The sequence below is a fragment of the Cucurbita pepo genome, chromosome 16 (assembly GCF_057944985.1).
Source record: "Cucurbita pepo subsp. pepo isolate OVF chromosome 16, ASM5794498v1, whole genome shotgun sequence".
Taxonomy (NCBI): domain Eukaryota; kingdom Viridiplantae; phylum Streptophyta; class Magnoliopsida; order Cucurbitales; family Cucurbitaceae; genus Cucurbita; species Cucurbita pepo.
Genome location: NC_141813.1, coordinates 13,267,448 through 13,286,867, shown reverse-complemented (window position 1 = coordinate 13,286,867; position 19,420 = coordinate 13,267,448). Strand labels below are relative to the sequence as shown.

General features: G+C 35.8%; 3 protein-coding genes across 14 annotated transcripts; 1 reads left to right on the top strand and 2 right to left on the bottom strand.

Annotated features, from left to right (window-relative positions):
• Window positions 1-289: 289 nt before the first annotated feature.
• Window positions 290-3,459, bottom strand: LOC111777357 (uncharacterized). Of its 2 annotated transcripts, none has more exons than XM_087118300.1 (3): window positions 3,075-3,459; window positions 1,273-2,373; window positions 290-1,185 (listed from the first exon to the last, which is right to left on the bottom strand). In XM_087118300.1, the coding sequence occupies exons 2-3, from the start codon at window positions 2,263-2,265 to the stop codon at window positions 340-342; spliced, it is 1,839 nt and encodes a 612-aa protein (XP_086974426.1). In that variant the 5' UTR covers window positions 2,266-2,373; window positions 3,075-3,459; the 3' UTR covers window positions 290-339. The 2 variants fall into 2 exon arrangements, with proteins under 2 accessions (XP_086974426.1, XP_023512675.2); XM_023656907.2 differs by having other exon boundaries at window positions 1,273-2,272.
• Window positions 3,460-7,018: 3,559 nt separating this feature from the next.
• LOC111777220 (serine/threonine-protein kinase EDR1) lies at window positions 7,019-16,095 on the top strand. 11 transcript variants are annotated; one of them, XM_023656708.2, is made up of 17 exons: window positions 7,019-7,329; window positions 8,096-8,482; window positions 8,762-8,965; window positions 9,779-9,967; window positions 10,115-10,374; window positions 10,503-10,622; window positions 10,802-10,891; window positions 11,558-11,656; window positions 12,228-12,350; window positions 12,799-12,919; window positions 13,872-14,070; window positions 14,181-14,304; window positions 14,414-14,433; window positions 14,574-14,730; window positions 15,276-15,564; window positions 15,653-15,725; window positions 15,839-16,095. In XM_023656708.2, the coding sequence occupies exons 2-17, from the start codon at window positions 8,231-8,233 to the stop codon at window positions 15,919-15,921; spliced, it is 2,403 nt and encodes an 800-aa protein (XP_023512476.2). In that variant the 5' UTR covers window positions 7,019-7,329; window positions 8,096-8,230; the 3' UTR covers window positions 15,922-16,095. The 11 variants fall into 11 exon arrangements, with proteins under 11 accessions (XP_023512476.2, XP_023512481.2, XP_023512480.2 ...); XM_023656713.2 differs by having other exon boundaries at window positions 8,042-8,482; window positions 10,847-10,891; window positions 11,561-11,656; XM_023656712.2 differs by having other exon boundaries at window positions 8,042-8,482; window positions 10,847-10,891.
• A 1,486-nt stretch (window positions 16,096-17,581) lies between these two features.
• Window positions 17,582-18,354, bottom strand: LOC111777223 (protein LIGHT-DEPENDENT SHORT HYPOCOTYLS 10). Its single transcript, XM_023656719.2, has one exon. It carries the CDS (start codon window positions 18,224-18,226, stop codon window positions 17,753-17,755), a length of 474 nt encoding a protein of 157 aa, XP_023512487.1. The 5' UTR covers window positions 18,227-18,354; the 3' UTR covers window positions 17,582-17,752.
• Window positions 18,355-19,420: the final 1,066 nt, after the last annotated feature.

Genomic DNA, 19,420 nt, shown 5'->3' with positions numbered 1-19,420 from the left:
GTGTCCCAATTGCTTGCTAAAGAAGCTCAAAATTCAAATGTGGAATATTGAATGTGTCGCAATTGCTTGCTAAAGGAGTTTAAGTTAAAAAATTCAAATGAATTATATATATATATATATATGAAAAATGGTAAAATAAAAAATATTTTACGATGAATCCGATCTCTACAAAAATAAATGTTTGTGGTGAGGATTAAAATATGAGGACGAGGATGGAGAACGCTTTCCCGTCCCTCTGGCCCGGTAGACTTCTCTCGTTCGACTTATATAAAAAACATAAGAATACGAGGATTAAAATATGTTTTTTATTCTTCATGACCAATGCCATCATCATTGACATCAGAATACAGTGTTGTTTTGCCTTGTAGAGTAAACGCGAGCAGCCAGCCTAGACTTCGGCATCGTGTTTCTTGACGAAATGGTTGGCAACGTGCGCTTAAGCCAGGACTCGGATGGAGATTTTGGTAGAGGTGGAGCTAGTGCAAGCTGTGAAGAAATGGACAAGGATCTTTTTGATCGACGAGTGCTTTCGAGATCGATTTTGCCTCGCGCTGTGGCTCTTGAGCTTGTCGATGTGATTGAATCCTGGTCGTGGCCTTCTAAACGTAGCTTCGAAGCTTCTGAACTCGTAAATGAGACAAAATCCTGAAAAGAGTCATCTGAGCTTTCTCCGTGACTTGATTTTTTATGATGATCACATTCAGAATCAATTGTTCTTTCATCTGTCACTTTTGCATCATGGATTAGATCTACGTCCAAACGTGTCGCCTTCAAGTTCGCTTTCGTATCGTAATAAGATGAACACGAATCCATCGAGTCGATACTCGTAGAGCTCAACCTCTTGTTTTCACCTTCAACATTTAATGGCTGGACATGTTGAGGGGAAGAATCCAAATGAAGATTCTCTTTAGAGCTTAAATTTGAACTCCGAGACTTCATATTGTGAACGGAATCTACGAGCGACGTTTTCTCGACGACAAAGGGCCTCGCCGAAGATGATTCATTGGCTAACAATTCACGAAATTTGGTTCCTGTTCTTCTATGTATGGAACTCTTAACTCCTTCTGGGTCACTGGGGAAAACTTTTTCTTCAGAAAGGCGAGATTTGTATCGCCTTCTCGAGTCGTTTGGCGTGCTCTCACCCATCTGGTTCGAATCGAGCGGTTTTTCCTCGTTTCTAAGATTCTGTGAATACACGACCAAACAAAACACAACTGAGAAGACTTGACATGACAATATCCAATGAATTAAAGAGAAAAGTATCCCAAGAACCTTAATGCTGCTGCAAGAACCATGAGTCGAATTATCATTCTGAACGCTAGGAGCTGAAGCGACAGAGGCGCCTTGCGTTCTCATTCCGGGAACTGGGTGTAGAAGGCAAAATCGAGCAAACAAACCACAAGATTTAGTAGATGAGTACTCAGATTCATCGAGGCTAATATCATCGTCTTCGCTTATTTCTTCAACGTCGTGTGGATTCGGAGGCGCATAATATGATCGCAACACCGGTGGAAGTGAATTTACTCGATGTTCCTTACCCATTCTAATCAACTTCTTTGCCTCTTTTCGCTGCTCTCTTTGAACACTTTGCTTTCTATGAGCAACTTGAGGTGTTTCTGAAGCCATTGCCTTGGCAGCAGGCAGGAATCGTCCCATCATTATGTCGTGAGTTCGCTGATCTTTCGAGAACGATCCCGATGGTTTAACATCACCACCATCCAGTCCACTCAAACCAGTTACACTGCAGTTCATGGAAAATGACTCGGATCTAGAAATGGTGCCATTTGCATCGAGATAAGTCTCGTCTCCGTCCTCCGAATCAGAACTTAAATCTCTCTCGATCCTCTCCCTCAAGGTCTTAAACTTAACGATGTTCTTATAAGCAGGGGAATGGTCAGAATTTGGAAGTGCTTCTCCTCCACTTGTTGACTCTTTGCTGTTACAATGCTGTTGTTCTGAACCCGACGACATCCCAGAAGGGTGTTTCGGAGCAGCCAATGGCGATTTAGAACCTATGGTTAGTGATTTTCTTCCATCTTTGGGCCTTCCTGGGGCATGTTCCCATAGAAAAGGAACGTTCCCCGGATTACTCACTGGACCCGATTTCAATTCCGACTTGTAGACAGGAAGAGGCGGCCAGCGATTCTCCGTTATCACTGTTCCGTTAGCTTTCGACGACGTTTCCATCGACGAAACCCGCCTCACAGAAAGAAACGGCTGATTGAAATCCAATTGCTTGTTTTCCATCAGATTCTTCAGCTTCATACAAATACTACAGCAGCCAGAGAAGGGACAATAAATGAGTTACAATCTGAACTCAACCTCCATTAACTTCATAACTATTTTCAAATTTTCCTCTGTCGAGCAACCAATCTGATCACAACACGAAGAACAAGAACACAGAACTATCAAGCCTAGAACAAGAGTTGCTATCACTTTCTAAGGAATCAAACTATCTAACAGCTCAAGCCCAAGCCCACCGCTATATCTGCTTTGATCCGTTATGTATCGCCGTCAGTCTCATGTTTTTAAAACACGTATGCTAGGAAAGTTTTCCACACCCTTATAAAGAATGTTTTGTTTCATCCCTTGGGGTCAGCGTCCTGACTAGCACATGATACCATTTGTAACAGCTCAAGCCCACCATCAATAGATATTGTCCACTTTGACCCGTTACTTATCGCCATTAGTCTCACCGTATGCTAGGGAGAGGTTTCCACACCCTTATAAAGAATGTTTCGTTCCCCTCTCGAAAACCAATATCTCACATAATAAGATGATGATTAGAAATCAACATAAACAAAACTGATATCCTGTTCAAATCAGCAACAAACACAACAAGTTCAAAATCTACACAATACAAGAAAATCAAACGCTACAACTCAACATAAGAAAAACCCATAAACTCATTCATACAGAGAGAACAATCTCCATCGAACCAAGAAACAGAACAAGAACAGAGAAAGAAAAACCCATAAACTCATTCATACAGAGAGCACAATCTCGATCAAACCAAGAAACAGAACAAGAACAGAGAAACAAAAACGCAAAAAACCCATAAATCAGAAGCAAACCTGTGAAACAGGGGAGACCCAGAAACGAACAAATCTGTTGATTATGAAGAGAGTGAAATATAATGAAAGAACAAGGAATAAAGAAAGGGAGAAACGGAGGTATTAAGGATAAACTAGGTTATACGCCATGAAAACGCAGAAGAATCAAACAAACACAATCCCCGATCAAGCTTTAATGAAAAAGGGGGTAAGGCACAAAAGGCAACTTTGCGATCAATTTTCAAAGACGAACTCAACAAAACAGCAACAGGAAGAACACCGCCTTTTCTTTTCTGGGGTTCGCTTCAGAGTAGAGATAATGGAAGTATTTGTGGATTTGAAGAACGGCCGCCCCTTCCATGCAGGGCCAGACCCGTCACTCTCCTCCTCCTTGCTTTTATTTATTTATTTTTAAATCAGAATATTACAAGAAATTAAAGAAAAAAAATCAACAATTCAAATTTTTTAATTCCTCACTTCGGTGCCACGTAAACGTATGGGATCACGATTGTGCTCCACGTAGGCCTGACAAGTCTTCCACGTCAACGGATGTCAGTACAAATTACCAAATTCTGAATTTAATCATTAATATAAAGTTTAGAAAAAACAATTTCCATTATATTTGTCTCCACTTTAAATATACAGTTAGAGATGTCGTGCCCAATTTCAACAACTTTTCTCGTACTCGCCACCTATTTTAATCTTTATTCTCGTCTAAATTGTCTCGTTTATAACGGAGATTTATATTATATTATCCATTTATATAACGAAATTTTATATTTATTTAAATTTTTTAATATAATTTCGACGACGTAGTAAATTTAATAATATTGTAAGGTCAACCATATTTTTAAATATTTAAATTTTAATATTCCAATATTATCTTTGATAAAAATTATTATACTTTTATTTATTTATTTAAATTTTATGTCTAAAAATTTTAAAATCTTAATTTTATGGATTAAATTTATAATTTAAAAATTTTAGTGATGAAAAATTCTATAAAATATGTTTTTTTTTTTACGTCTTCAAATACCCTTAAATTTTATGAAACTTAAAAATAAAAAGTATTAACGAAATTCATAAAAAAATATATATATAGTTTTTAATTAAGAGTACTTTTTACAAAATTTTAAAATTTTAATGGTATTTTATATCCAAATAATTTATTATTATTATTAATTTAGGTTAAATTAAATTAGAAAGCTTAAAACACAAAGTGGCACTCACTTTACACCTCATTATTGCATGTAATGGCAACCTAATTCCACTTTATGAATTATGATCCATTTATTGCCTTTTTGGAATTTTTTTAAATGTGAAATCTCGTATTTGCCCTCCCACATCTTCTTTAAATTAAATGGATGATTTATTTATTTATTTATTTTAATTTTAAAATGTTAAATGCATATCTTAGAAGAAGATTGTGTTATAACATAATAGAATAAAAAACAACAATAATAACTACTTTTTCCTAGTATAATACGACCTCAAATTAACTTTTTCAAAATAATTCTTAAAATAAATATTTTTCTTTGATTTTTTAACCTTTTAATTTAGAGACAAAATAAATATTAAAAAATTGTAAATATTTTTTTTTACCAATTTTAAAAAATTCATAATAAAAAGGATAAAAAGGGACGTCTAAAAGTCGTGATTTGAGTCATTTCGAATTTTGAAATTTGCATGAAATTACTCGAAATGATTAAAGTGCCCAAAATAAATAATGACAATAAGAACATTAATAATAATAATAATAATAAAAAAAAATAAAAATGTCATCATTACAATCACATGGTTTAGCAACAAAAATAAATAATGGAGTATTAATTTGGGACTTAATTATAACAAAAATTATGGAAATTTTAGGAATAATAATGACGATTAAGATAATCTCCACATGCCTTCGAGAAAGATTCATTTCTTCAAATACCATCAAAGTCGCTTTTTCTATGTCTCGACTTTTGAAATTATTATGAAATTCTTATAATTGAGTCATCGAAAAAAAAAATTCTACTTTTAGCTGTCTTATGTTCGGCGACATCTTGAATCATGCATGTGAGTGAAGACAAGATATGCTGGAATGACTTTATGTTGGTACGTGGGGATAGTCTTCGCTCTTAGAAACGATGGATAAGTAACATGACCATGTCGTAGGAATGCAGTGAAATGTTGGAGTCATCAGGTACTGAATTCGAATTCAAAATCTTGAACATGGGTCGTTACATAATGAGAATGTTTGCACCTAAATTGTGTGATAGTTATCTTATTTATAATCAAATAAATTACAAGAATATGAAAAAAAGTAATAAATGGAAATGGAAAAATATTTATATATTTGTCTGATAATAAAACATCAAATATGATATATATATAGTAAATATAATTTATTACTAAATATCTTTAACACATAAACTATTGAAATATCAATTAAAATGTTAAAATTTAAATTTTTTACGATACGTATTATTGAACTATAAAATTTATTATTGTAATCTTAATAGAAGATTTGGACTCATACAGTGACTTTGCCAACACACTTCGATACTTGAATCAGCGTTGAATCGAGCACGTTCATGCTATATATATTATTACGATATGGAATTTTACTACTTATATTCTTTCATTTATGCATTGCTGTCAAGTTTGTACAATGGGTCAATACAGGAATATCGAGATTTTTGTTTCTACTATTGTAGATCTAGTTGGGTAATCTTATAAGCCTCCACTCGGTGACACGACTACCGAGGTCGCTTCTCTTCCATTTTGAGAAGCACAACCATTGAATCTATTATACACGAGGACACGAATAATTATACAATCAACACCATTTCAATTAATGTCTAAGTTTAATTTCCGTAAAAAAAAAAAAAAAAATTAATTTATTGTTAGCTTGAATCATAGTCAAATGGTTATTTGGTTGATAAAAATGGAAAGTCATATTCCTTAAAAAAGAAAAAAATAATATATAATTAGTAATGATTAAGTATCCAATTAAGTATTCTTAACCCAAACAATAGTTAATATTAATAGTACATCTTCGAATATATTAAATTAATAAAATGGAAAATTAAAAAATAGCACACGTGTGATATGGAAAAGGGGATGCATTGGAAGTAGAACCCTATTGACGTAATCAAGACCGTCCATTTAATTTAAAATTTAAAAAATTCAATAAATTAATTTTATTTTAAAATATTAAATACAAATTTAATATTATTTCTACCGTCTCTTACAAAATATCTAATAAGTCTTAGACGAAAACTACTCTCCACAAGCTCTCATGGCTTTGCTTTGGGAGCCCAAAAGACCTCATTCTAATGGAGTAAATATTCCTCACTTATAAACCCACGATCATTCCCTAAATTAGTCCATGTGGGATTTTCATCATCCAACACCTCCTCTCGAACAAAGTACGCCTCCCATTAATCGAGGCTCGACTCCTTTGGAGTCGTAGTCATTTTTTACTGCCTTCGAGGAGGCTTGACTCCTTTTCTTTTGGAGTTATTTGTTCGATATTTGAGAATTTACCAATCTATTGACACAGACTAAGTTTAGGGCATGACTCTGATACTATGTTAGACGAACCCGACTCTCCACAATGGTATGATATTGTCCACTTTGAGCATAAGCTCTCACGGCTTTGCTTGTCAAAAATAATATTTGCTAGTAGTGTGTTATAATTAGATAATGGTCGGGATAGATCTGGTTTGATAATTAATTAATTTAAAAAGGGTTTATTTTTATTTTTATAAATTTAGTTAAAAAAAAAATATAGGACGAAAAAATTAATTGAAAATTGAATAAAAAGGAAAAAGAAAAGGGGAATTAAAAGGGTTCACGCGGAGTAAGGTGTGGATGTTGGTAAGCCACCCCCTAGGCCAGCTGGCTGTCGGAGAGAGGCGGCACGGAGAGAGTCAGATCCCGAGCCCGACCCGAACGCGAACGCGAACCCGACCCGAACGCGAACCCTTCCTCCGGTCTTCTATTTCCATAGCACGTGATTCACCATCGCCCAATTCTCTCTCTTTCTCCCTCCTCTGTAACTCTCTGAATCTCTCTCTAGAGAGAGAAACAGAAACAGACTCCATCGCTTTCTTCGTCCATCAATTATATCAATCAAATCCCTTCTCTCCTTTCTCTCTCTCTTCTTTTCTTTCCTCTCACTCTATCCTTCCCATTTCTCTCGACCAATCTTTGGCTTCCCGATGCTCTTATGTTCATGTTCATTCTCTCACTGACGGGATCAAGATTCAAATGTTCCGATCCGCTCCTGGTAATCCCAATCCCTTACTTCATCCACTTTTCTTTTGCTTTCTTTATCTAGGTAATGTAGGAATGTTCTTTTATTGCAATGTTAGCTTTTGTATATGCTCCTCACTCACTTTCATACTCTTTTCTTTTGTGATTGTCTGATTCCTCACTCAATTTCGTATTCCCGTTTTGTTTCTGGGTTTCTTCTCGTTGTTTCTGATGAGGTATTTGAAGTTTCGTTTTTTTTATTTTTTATTTTTAACGCCCTACTTGAGAAGGATTAAGCGTTTTCTGTTTGATTCTTCGTCGTTATTTGAATTTCTTGTCAGTTTTGTTTAGAAATAACCTGTCGGTTTGAATATATATAGCGAGCATTTAATTACAATTAATCGAACAGTTATTGTGTTGAGTTTTTCAAATTAATTTATACATTGTATCTGTGGATTAGGCCGTTTGTTATTCAGTGGTTAATCGTTCTCGAGGTGTGTAATTATCTTATAATGCTGTTATGGCTATTGCGAAATCGGTATATTTCTACATTCTCGGGGTTATTGCTGTTTATATAGAGAGGGGATGGATATTATGATTTCGATGACGATTTAACTTTTTAATATTTGTGGGTCTTGTGTGTCTTGTTTTGTTTACTGGGGTCTCTGATTTCTGCTCTGTTTCCTTGTGTAAACATGACTTTATTAATGTCGTCTTTTTATGTTTTTTTTTTTTGTTCCCATCAGTTCTTATGACCAAACAATTTGACGCTCCTTTTTCATGGGTATTATGTCCTCCAGCTTGAAGTTATTGGGGGAAAGCTAAGGGTTTTATCAGTGGTTTTGTTGAGTGAGAGTTATGTAAGTTCGATTAGACCTTATATGGGGGTAGAAACTACTTGGTGAAATGGTTTTATATTCAAAACATTTAAAGGCATGGAGGATCAGCGAGACGATGTTGCACCATCAGAGCAAGGGACTTCCAATGCTTCCTGGTGGTCTTCTGATTTTGTGGAGAAATTTGGATCTGTTTCTTTGGGTCCTCGGGAAGACATTGTGAGTGAAAGGGAAGAGATCATCAATTCTGACCAAGATGTGTTGTTGTCGCCTCAGAGAGCATCTCAAATTCTCTGGCGTACTGGAATGCTTTGTGAACCAATTCCAGATGGTTTCTATTATGTTATTCCGGTATGGCATTTTTCCCATTTAAAATTTTCAGTCCAGAATAATAATTTTTACTATGTGAGCTTTGTTTCTTATGGATCTTGCTTCATGTTTTCCCTGTTTATCTGTTCATTAATTAAATATAGTACTTTTCGCTGATAATTTTGTTGATCTCATACTTAAGTTTTTGTATTGATGTTTACTGCAGTTTTTGGCAACTGGTGTTATTTATGATCATATTTTTTGTCGTGTAACTTGGTTCTACAAACTAGAGCCTAAACCAATTCTATAATGTACTTACAGGATAAGAGGCTAAAAGAGCGGTTCCACAGTATTCCTTCGTTAGATGAGCTTCGTGCTTTGGAGGCCGAAGGTTACAGAAACGATGTTATTCTTGTGGAGCCAGAGAAAGATAAAAAGCTTTCTATGCTGAAGCAACTGATCTCAACACTGATTAAAGGCGTAAGTTCAAATCCAGCTGCAATTATCAAGAAGATTGCTGGACTGGTGAGGAGAATTTTAGCAGTCATATTTCTTGCTAATACCCCTTATCTAAATTTTGCAACTGTTTCTCTATTGGATTTTCCTTCAAATATTGGAAATGGTGTTTCAGTTGTTAATAACATCTACAATGAGGTTATCTGAAGATGCTAATGAAAGGGAAAATCTGAACTAGTTCCTAACTATATACGAATCAAGTTCTGAACCTTCATTTTTGTTTATTCCTCCCTCAAAACAGTCAATTATATTTATTCTTGTGGCTCAGAATGTGACAACTTGTGGAAAAATGTTGATTCTTCAATCCTGTAAACTTTTTAGGCCAACTAATTAGCATGGAGCAAATAAGAATTGTTAAATTCGTATTCATGTGCCTCCGACCTGAAATTGATTTTGTAGCATAATGGATAATTTATTCAATCCTTCGGTGCCTAGTATTTTACCCAGTTAGAGACCATTTGCTACTTGACTACATTTGGATTAATAGGCGTAGGTTTCAAAATTGATACCTTGCGTAGTGTAACTCTATAGCTAATTTGTTTAGCCACTGTCTACATTGACGATTAGGATAGATTGTATTGAAGGTCTTATAAGAAAAAGATGCATTCTGTGAAGAGTGCAGAACCCTTTAACTAGCGGTTTTTTTTTCCTTTCGAAGTCTATGCCGTTAACCTTTCCTTTAGGCATTTCTTATTTCTTATGTTTTATGCATTATTCCTGTTTTTTTGACCTGTTTTCTCAGATTTGTGAAATTTCGTGTTCATATTCATTTTTCTATTTCTCAGAGGTTAACTATTCCTCTTTCTTACTCCACCTTCCCAGGTTTCTGATTTTTATAAACGACCAATTTTAGAAAGTCCAGCCAAAGCTGCTGTAGAAGAAGCCAACCACTTGTTTGAGGATAGAGGCATTCAGTTGCTCGGTCAAATAAAATTTGGTTCTTGCCGTCCTAGAGCTATCTTATTTAAGGTTCTGGCGGACACTGTAGGGCTTGAAAGTCGTCTCATGATGGTAAGCTCACAACTTGATTTTATTTATTGCAGTAGGTTGTTCCTTCCTACAAATTCCCATTTTTTCCACAGTTGACAACAGAATAGACATATCTGCTTTGTCAAACGCCATCTGACAATTCCTCATTCACCTTTTTATCTTGTGCAGGGCTTGCCAAATGAGGGGGCTAATGGGTGCGTGGACTCATACAAGCACATGTCGGTGACAGTTGTGTTGAATTCTGTGGAACTAGTTGTTGATCTGATGCGATTTCCTGGCCAGTTGTTACCTCAGTCAACTAAGGCAATTTTTATGACACATATTTCCGCTGCTGGGGAAAGCGATTCTGCAGAAAACGACTCATGTGATTCACCACTAGAACCTAACAGTCCTCTTTATGGTTTCTCAGAAAGAGTTGATCTTGACAGGTGGGATGTTGCATAAAAGTTAAACCTCTGGTTCCTCAACATCTCCAATCTTGTATGAAAATTTAAAGTTTTAGGTTTTTGTATGCGTTCTATTGTCCCTTGTTGAGCTAGATCCCTTTTTGCGACAGTGGTGAAAAAGATGAGAGCCTTCAATTCCACAGAAAAATTGAAGCAGCTTCAAATGCATATGCTCCTTCATTGCGCAATATGATGTTGCGATCAAGTACAACACTCGACAGGAAAATGAGGTAATAAATTGTTCCAGTAAGTAGTCACAAGTGACCATAGCTAACAAAACCATTTATTTCTTGATTACTTCATATGAATTGTTTCTCTTTCTTTTTCCCTCAAAAATCTCCTTTTGATGCAAAGATGCAAGAAATGCACTGAGATTTCTGTTATTGTATCTTATTTTCAAATCTCTCAGTTTATCACATAGTGAACCTAACATTGCAAATGCATTTTGGCGAAGTTGTCGGAGAAAAGATATTGCTGAACAGCGGACTGCTAGTTCAAGGTCTTTCTTGAATTCTTGTTCTTGGATAATATGGTCATCTTTTTATGGTGTTAAAAAAAATAATAATTATATTTTCCATTCAAATAAATTCCATTAATCATCTATATTTTTTTCATTCATGTTGTTCACGACAACCTTTCTGGGTAATTAACTATAGATATTAGTTAAACTGAAATGACGATCTTAAGCACGTTAATTTAGGTTCTGTGGAAGAGTCGATAGATATGGCCCAAGGCAAATAAGATCACGTAATTTGTGTATAATTCAATTTCTCGGTTTATACTCAAGTACTTGCGGAGGGAGCCCCTGAAAGGTTCTTGATTGAAAACAAAGAGGATTTATTCGTTTTGTTTTTTCTGTTTCCATTTCCTGGCGACTAAGTATTTGAAATTCGCTCTGGAGCAGCGAATCTCTGTAATTCCACTTCTCTTTTGGCACTTGGAGCAAAGTGTCTCCCCTTTTTGTAATTATAGTTTATCTACCATCGTTAAACCAATAAAGGTATTTTTTGTAATAAAGGTATTCCATTTCATCATATAAACGAATGGTTTATCTATGTATATAGATAAAAACAGTGAATCATTGAAATATTTGGCTTCTGACTATTATTTTATGCCTCTCATGAAAATAATAGTTTGGGTATGTTCTCAATTTCCTTTTGTTCAGCAGTCCAGAGCATCCTTCATTTCGGGCGCGAGGCCGGTCCATGCTTAGTGGGGATAGGAAAGCCTTCAGAGATTTTTCTGATGATGTCTCTACTTCAAGGTTTATTCTTATAATATCACGTCACTGTCAGTTATGGTCCCATAACGTATGTACCATTTTGCAAGAAAGAAATTTTTATAACTCCTTGCTGATAATGTGACATGGTCTTATAAATATAGCATAGCAATACTGTGGTATAATTCTCTGATATTTTCTTCAAAAAATATGGCTTGATAGAGATAGGAAAACACCAATCATTTAATTTTCTAGCATCCTGTAGTCTGACATTTTATTATGAAAGGAAGAATAGTTACAAAATGTGTCATTATCTCGTGGAGTTCAATATCCATAAGGACCCGTCCATAACTCTGCGTTGAGATTGTTTTCCACCGTGGACTTGGACTAGAACTTTGTGGATGAAATTTCTTTTTATCTAGTTTGTGAATGGAAATTTATAATTATTAAAATTTAAGTGTAAAAAATGCGCATTGCTCAAGATTTACCGTATGGTAGCTCAGACCACCTTATTTGTTTCTATGTAGCCTGTTTCTGTTTATGTGTAGAAACCCCTTATTAGTTTTGTTATCGTGTTATTTATTCATGATAATAATATTTTCCCTTTTTGATTTAGCTACAGATCAGATGGTGCTTCAACTTCAACTTCGACTTCCACTTCGGCTTCAAATTCAGAAGCACGTCGATTAAGAAGAAGGAGCATCAGCATTACTCCAGAGATTGGTGATGATATCGTTAGGTTGATTTTTGCTTTCGATTTTCCCACTAATTTCTTTGTTTCCCTTTAAATGGTAATCAAACTTTCCAATTCTGCCTTCATGTACGTTGATGCGGGACGAAACTTGCTTTTCACTGCCTTGATTTTCTTAGCGAATATTAGTTACACATTCAAGCCACAGTGCGATCCTTTCTTTAATCAAGGATTGTTACACAAAACATTAAAATTAGATTGTTGACGAGTTTATCAAGTCTGAACAAATTCATCTGCTTAAGTGGATATTGTCATGCTGTGCTCGATATATTATTGAGTGAGTGCCTTATTTATTTATTTAGTTCTACCAATGTTCTCAGTGCAGTAATTGTGTTTATGTTGTTTTGCGATTGTTATTTTATCATGAAACAGCATAATCAACCAGAATTCTTTAATTGTATGTCTGTGTCTCAATTGTCTGCTTTCACAATCTCAGGGCTGTACGAGCAATGAATGAAACACTGAAGCAAAATCGTCTTTTGAGAGAACAAGTAGATGACAGGTCGTTCTCCCACCCTTCAAATGAAAGAAATAATAGTTCAGATGTTCGGAGAAATGTAGGTTTCATTTGTCCTGGTAATGGAGGACTGACTTTATGTTCATCATCATATTGCTTTCTTACATCACGTTGAAATTTCATCCTTGTTCTGCATCTGTACATATTCGAAGGGAAAATTTTGATTTTTTTTTTTTTCCTTTTGGGAGAGAGTCTGGTGGGAGGTTAAAAAGAATCTGAGTGCACTCTGCGACCATGCCTCTACACATTATGGTTTCAGAATTGGTATAAACTAACCAAGGTGTCTTACATAGTGGTAAAAGCCCTGACGCATATAGCTCCAAACCTGTAGCGAACACCTTCCTATTTCAAACTTAGGATATGAAAGATCTTGAGTTGTTCAGCTATTAAATGTTGATTCAAAGGCAATCGTTGATGGTCTAATAATAATTCTTAGTTCTGAATCCAATGAGCACAGAAATGTGAGGGGAATTTAAGGTATAGATGACGGTTGGTAATGTGATTTATATAGATTGTATTACAATGAGCCTAATATCGGTTTCACATTCATACGTTATAAGGAGGGGTGGCATGGGCTTGCATACTGAGAATGAAAAGACTTGAGTGTAAAATGATCGCTGCTTAAAAATCATGTTACGTGCAGTAGGGTTGAAACCTCCTGTTTGGGCTTAAGATTTTCTCCTGACCTTCACCTATTCATCTTCAAAACAATATTTGTTGGTTTCCAGTTGGTAAGAACTAATCATATTTTTAGTATTACAAAGGGAAAATACTTGTAAACCACTGAAGGAAGGTTGAGTGATTATTATTTGCATGGGGGGGGGGGGGGGGGGGGGGTAATTTTGGAGGGGTGATTCTTGTCATGAAATTTTCATCCCGTCATTTGTGTGATCATGATGAAGTATCTTAGTTTTGACACTGTTTATGGAGCCACTTAAATATTTACAAAAGGGAATTTATAGTGAGTGGCTTTTTCTTTATTTTATTTTCAGGATCAAGTGGGTTCTCAAAGAGCAATATCATTACCGTCATCGCCACATGATTATAGGGGTCAAACCTCTGATAGAAGTGGGCATTCAGCATGGACTAAAGTTCTTGAATCATTCTCCTTGAACGACAAACCCCTATTACCTTTCCCCGAGTGGAATATCGATTACTCAGAACTGACAGTTGGAATCCGTATTGGAATCGGTGAGCATGTTTTTATTTTAGAGCATGTCCTTGCCTAAAATTCCAATTTTTTGAGAATGCTATTTTCTTTTTGTTTCATTGAGAGACCTTTGGTGTCAATATCAATCCAGGGTTTTTTGGAGAAGTTTTTCGTGGCATTTGGAATGGAACGGATGTGGCAATCAAAGTTTTCCTAGAGCAAGATCTAACTCCTGAAAACATTGAGGACTTCTGTAATGAGATATTAATTCTTAGGTATCTTTTTTTGGCTCACAAATTTTATTTATTTATTTATCTCCCATTGACTTCCATTTATCTTATTCCGTTCTCTTTGTATTTGTGCATGGGTTTCTTTCTTTGCTAGTCGTCTTCGACATCCTAATGGTACATCTCCATCCTTCTAGTTGAAATTGTAGCATCACTGCATTTTCTTCATATAATGTTGCATGCACTGATCTGTACGGGCATACCTTATTGGATGCAGTTTATATATCCCTGATTGATTTCTTTTCTTTTTGCTGCAGTTATATTATTTCTGGGCGCATGTACAGAACCGCCACGCTTGTCGATGATCACAGAATATATGGAGCTGGGTTCCTTGTATTCCTTGATCCATTTGAGTGGTCAGAAAAAAAAACTTAGCTGGCGGAGGAGACTGAAGATGTTGCGTGACATATGCAGGTATGTTTTGAACATTCACGAAACATTATACACTCACTTCCTCGTTGATCCTAGTGAATGAAGAGTATTTCTTTTCATCTGGCTGTATGTACTGTGGTTTAAAGTGCCATGGGATTTGGAGACCCGAAATACTACAAAAAGGAACTTTAGTCCAACAAAATCAAACTAAGGTCATAGTTCCAAAACTCTCAAGAAGGCATTGAACCTCTCATCACGCCACCTCTCCCCTTTAAAAATCCTCTGTTTTTCTTGAGCAGCGAAGAAGCTAGCTTGCCACAATATTAATGACTTAGAATCTCTAAAAATGACTTAGAATCTCCGTTAGTCATTTGCTTCTGACTTGTTCTGTATTATTGTAAAGTAGTTAAAGGGCATTGGAGAAAGATAAGATTCCGATAAAGCGTTTAATTCATGTTGTTGATTACTATTCCTAGATGATTTCGGGTGATGCATTTAGTAGTCTACTTGAAAGTACCCAATAAATAGTGTTCTCTGAAAAATACCCATTACATTTTACTAATCGGAGATTTGGCTGGATGTCAAAGGGGTTTGATGTGCATACACCGAATGAAAATAGCTCACCGGGACCTGAAAAGTGCAAATTGCCTAGTCAACAAGCATTGGACCGTCAAGATATGTGATTTTGGACTTTCAAGAATATTGACAGATGCTCCAGCAAGAGGGTCTCCATCTGCAGGAACTCCAGAATGGATGGCTCCTGAGCTCTTTCGAAACGAACCCTTCACTGAAAAGTGTGATATTTTCAGCCTGGGGGTCATCATGTGGGAGCTTTGCACCCTAAGTAGACCATGGGAGGGTGTTCCACCGGAGCGGGTATGTTGACATGTGATCCACTATTGTCCCCTTTATTTGTGGCAATCTCATAGGGAGATTAATTGGTTGGTACCCTTGTGGCTTCCAGGTAGTTTATGCTGTTGGCACTGAGGGATCCCGCCTAGAGATTCCTGAAGGCCCGCTTGGCAGGCTTATATCAGGTTTGAACAACTTACTAGCAATTGGCATATTCATGAAACCTTGTAACACTTGTTTCTATCTTGTTTGTCAAGCTCTTATTGAACTAATGATTTTATTACTGTCTCGATTGCAGATTGTTGGGCAGAACCGAATGAGCGGCCAAGCTGCGAAGAGATTGTCACCCGCTTGCTTGATTGCGAGTACTCACTTTCTTGATATAGTTTGATTTTGTTTTTGTTTCTGTTTTTGTTTTTGTTTTGTCTGTGTACAGAAAACATGGTAGAGTTGCAACTTTTGATGTCCTCGGCTCCTATTCTGAACTCTTGTTGATTTTTCCAACCGTTCTATGATTTAAAGAAAAAGAAGAACCTGTTGGTTTTGATCTTCCAATGGTTTTGATCTGTGCTGAGTCCAAACTTTTATAACCCCTATTTCAACTGCTTTACTTGTAAGAACTGAGAAGAGTTTTGGTTTATTCACTAAACAAGGGTATCAGATAGTATTCTTTAGTTCGAAGATATATGAGTTACTTTTCTCGTTACCTATCGGTTTTGAGATGAAACTTACATTTCTCAAATATGGTATTCGAGTCCATGAAATCCCTAACGAGTCAACATATCTCATCAGTTCAATAAGACAAATTAGCTTTAAGTTAGATTTAGATGATCAATCTAACATATCTGATCAATCTAACATATCTCATCAGTTAAGACATATACTTGAACATGACGATTCAACTTCACACCCCACATTTATTATACTAAAATGTAAAGTCTCAAAAACTAGCTGAAACGACTTAACTTCACACCCCACATTTGTTTTGCTTGACAAGAACCCTAAATGATCCAATCCCTTCCCTGGCAAGATAAGACTCCAATTGTGTTGCCTAGTGAGGCCATAAAAAGGAAAGTTGGGTCATCCAGATTCTTGTTTACTGATATCAAAATGCTGCATAATAGAAGTTCTTGTCCTATCTCCCTAAAAAGATTGTGCAAAAACTCCCCACTTCCATATTCAATTGATATCCTTACACACAAATGTCATCCTTGGAAATTGAATCTAAGAAGAAGAAGAGGCAGCCAAGAATGGACATGCAGCTGACAAACGAAAAGACAGAAAAAACCCTTGAAAATCTACAAAAGGAAGCTAGAAAACAGGCATTATGGGAAGAACAAGTGAAAATTTTTCACTCCATTCAAGGGTATGAACAAAAATAGATAGTTAAAAAGACAGAAATTTGGACTTCCCCATGAGCCCGACAAAGAACATGTGAGGAGGCTTTAGGACAACATAGAATCCAATCAATATAACATATGTTTCAGACAGCCACCGAATCTACAAAAGGAAGCTCAAAATGGAGCTTCAAACCATACAAAATATACCCTTTTCTTTACCATAGCTTTTCTGCAACTCACCAGCAAAAAAGCAGTCGGTGATGGCCTTAAGGAATCAGGGGTCCCCTTGTGAAAGTCTTTTTTAATGACCAAATGGGTCTCTCTCTCTCTCTCTCTACACTACACTCGAGGGATTCTAATGAGAATGATGATCAGTTCTAGTTGATAATTGGTGGGATAAAATAATCAAAATGATCAGGTGGAGGGGACGGAAAGGAGAAAAAAAAAACACAAATTTCAATACTCAAAAACCAAAAATAAAAAAACTAATAATCAAATAGTTATTAAACGAGACCTAAACCGTTATCAAACTCGATGAGTTTACATTTCAAAAACACACACATGAGTGCTCATGTAATATACAAAGAGAACAGAAGCCTCCAAATTCAGCCTTTTTTGTTTAAGTAAAGTCCGTTTGTCTTTTTGAACAGAAGAAAGTATGATAACGAAGGTGGTTTCAATAAACCGATGAGGCTCCCAAATCCGACCAACCCCGACCCTTTTATTGAATCTTAATCAAACCCATCGAGTTAAATTTCCATTTAGCAATAGAAATGGATGATTCATAAGAAAGAAAGAACAATGGAAAGCAAAGGAACTTAACAAGAACTGCAATAAGAACAGAAAAGATGAAATGATCAAGAAGATTGGTATTATTGGTTGGTCTTCTTCTTCTTCTTTTTATAAGGGATTCCTCTAGCTTTGGCTTGACACTCCCTAACTTCTCTAAGATAAACCCTTATAGAAGCGCTTGCAAAAGGGTTACTCTCAGGGGACCCTCCATGCTCTTCATAAGCAGCTCTCAACCGCCCTATCAGAGCGTCAAGGCTGCCCCAAGCTTGCTTCAGCGGACAGCCACAAGGGCCTGCCGGCTCTGCCTCCCCATAAAACATGCAGCCTTCCACATGAACTTTTGTCTTCCCAAATTGATCCAAGTACCTTAGGAACTCCAACACATGGTTGAAGTTGCTCTGGGACACTGCCACTGGAGGCCTTTGATTGTTCAAGTACTGACCGTAAGTGTTCCAATCTCGCCGTTTCTGTGACTCGTATCGACTCGGGGTCGTCGGAGCCGAGCTCGACGATCCTTCTCTATATTCTTTGCTTGATCCTCCGCCACCTGACATTGTTGGGTTGTTCTTGTTTCTTCCTTTGGTTGATCATAAAAGAAGAAAATGATAATTTGATGGAGTGTACTGAGAAGACATGTTATGGGCCATATGACTTGTTCATCTTTTTCTCTCTTTTATTATTATTTTGCTCTTAAAAAATGAAAAGAATTCCATAATAGTGTTTAGAATTATGAATACGTTTTGTCTAGAAGTTCACAATAAGATGAAGAGGCCAAGAAGGGGTTGTTGTATTTTAATTTGATTTGGGTGATTAGTATTAATACGTAATTACATGCACTGTTTCAAATTAGTGGGATTAGTTGGTAATTAATTTAAGTGATTAAATTATAGTATATATGTGGGAAAAGTAGATCCATTTGGTATCTAAATGGATATAAATTAACATCTTATGTTCTCATCCATGGGAATGAGTTGTCACTCTCTTACTGTGAGGTACGGAGAATTAACAACTAGTCACATTTCTCATGGTATATTTTGAGGAATTTTAGCCCTAGTTGGTATAGACATGATTATAGTGAACGATTGTACAACCCCATATTGACATGACAGCAATAGTAAAAACCTAGTTACACATAAAAGCAAGTAAAAGGAAATTGGAACAGACATACGACCATAAACAACACGCCTTAAATGAGTATGATCGAGACATTCAACATAAGGCCACATGCAACAGGCCTTGAACAAACATGTCTGGGACACTATCCACCCACCTTTAACAACATAGATTTTGTATATATAGCTATAATTCCCTCTCCCGACTCACAAAATCCAATAGAATTCAATCCAAACGCTCAAATTGAAGGTTTCAAGTAAGTTTAATAATATCATTAGTTTAACACTTCCTGGGTGACCCAACCAGTCAAAGTAAATATTAATTGGACCTAAAATAACAATAAAATCTCACTAGATAAAAATATCTTCTTTTACCTTACTGCATATTATCTAAATATAATAGAACATAAAAAATGTGTTAAGTATAATTTTCAACTGATATAATATATACGCTAGAGATTTAAACTTTAACTAAATATAATTCAACATATACTCTAGAGATTTAAAATTCAAATATGTTTGGGACTAAAAACACTAATTATAAAAAAAATAAAATAAAAAATAAAAAATAAAAACCATTATATATATCATATAAAAAATTAAAAAATTCATTTCAATTTTATATCAATACAAAAT

Bases quoted from the DNA above. Each gene is read 5' to 3' on its own strand.
- LOC111777220 (XM_023656708.2), top strand. From the start codon at position 8,231: ATGGAGGATCAGCGAGACGATGTTGCACCATCAGAGCAAGGGACTTCC. The intron at 9,968-10,114 runs GTAAGCTCACAA...TATCTTGTGCAG, and splicing joins TTGAAAGTCGTCTCATGATG to GGCTTGCCAAATGAGGGGGC. The intron at 14,731-15,275 runs GTATGTTTTGAA...TGGATGTCAAAG, and splicing joins ATGTTGCGTGACATATGCAG to GGGTTTGATGTGCATACACC.
- LOC111777223 (XM_023656719.2), bottom strand. From the start codon at position 18,226: ATGTCAGGTGGCGGAGGATCAAGCAAAGAATATAGAGAAGGATCGTCG.
- LOC111777357 (XM_087118300.1), bottom strand. From the start codon at position 2,265: ATGAAGCTGAAGAATCTGATGGAAAACAAGCAATTGGATTTCAATCAG. The intron at 1,186-1,272 runs GTTCTTGGGATA...GTGTATTCACAG, and splicing joins GTTCTTGCAGCAGCATTAAG to AATCTTAGAAACGAGGAAAA.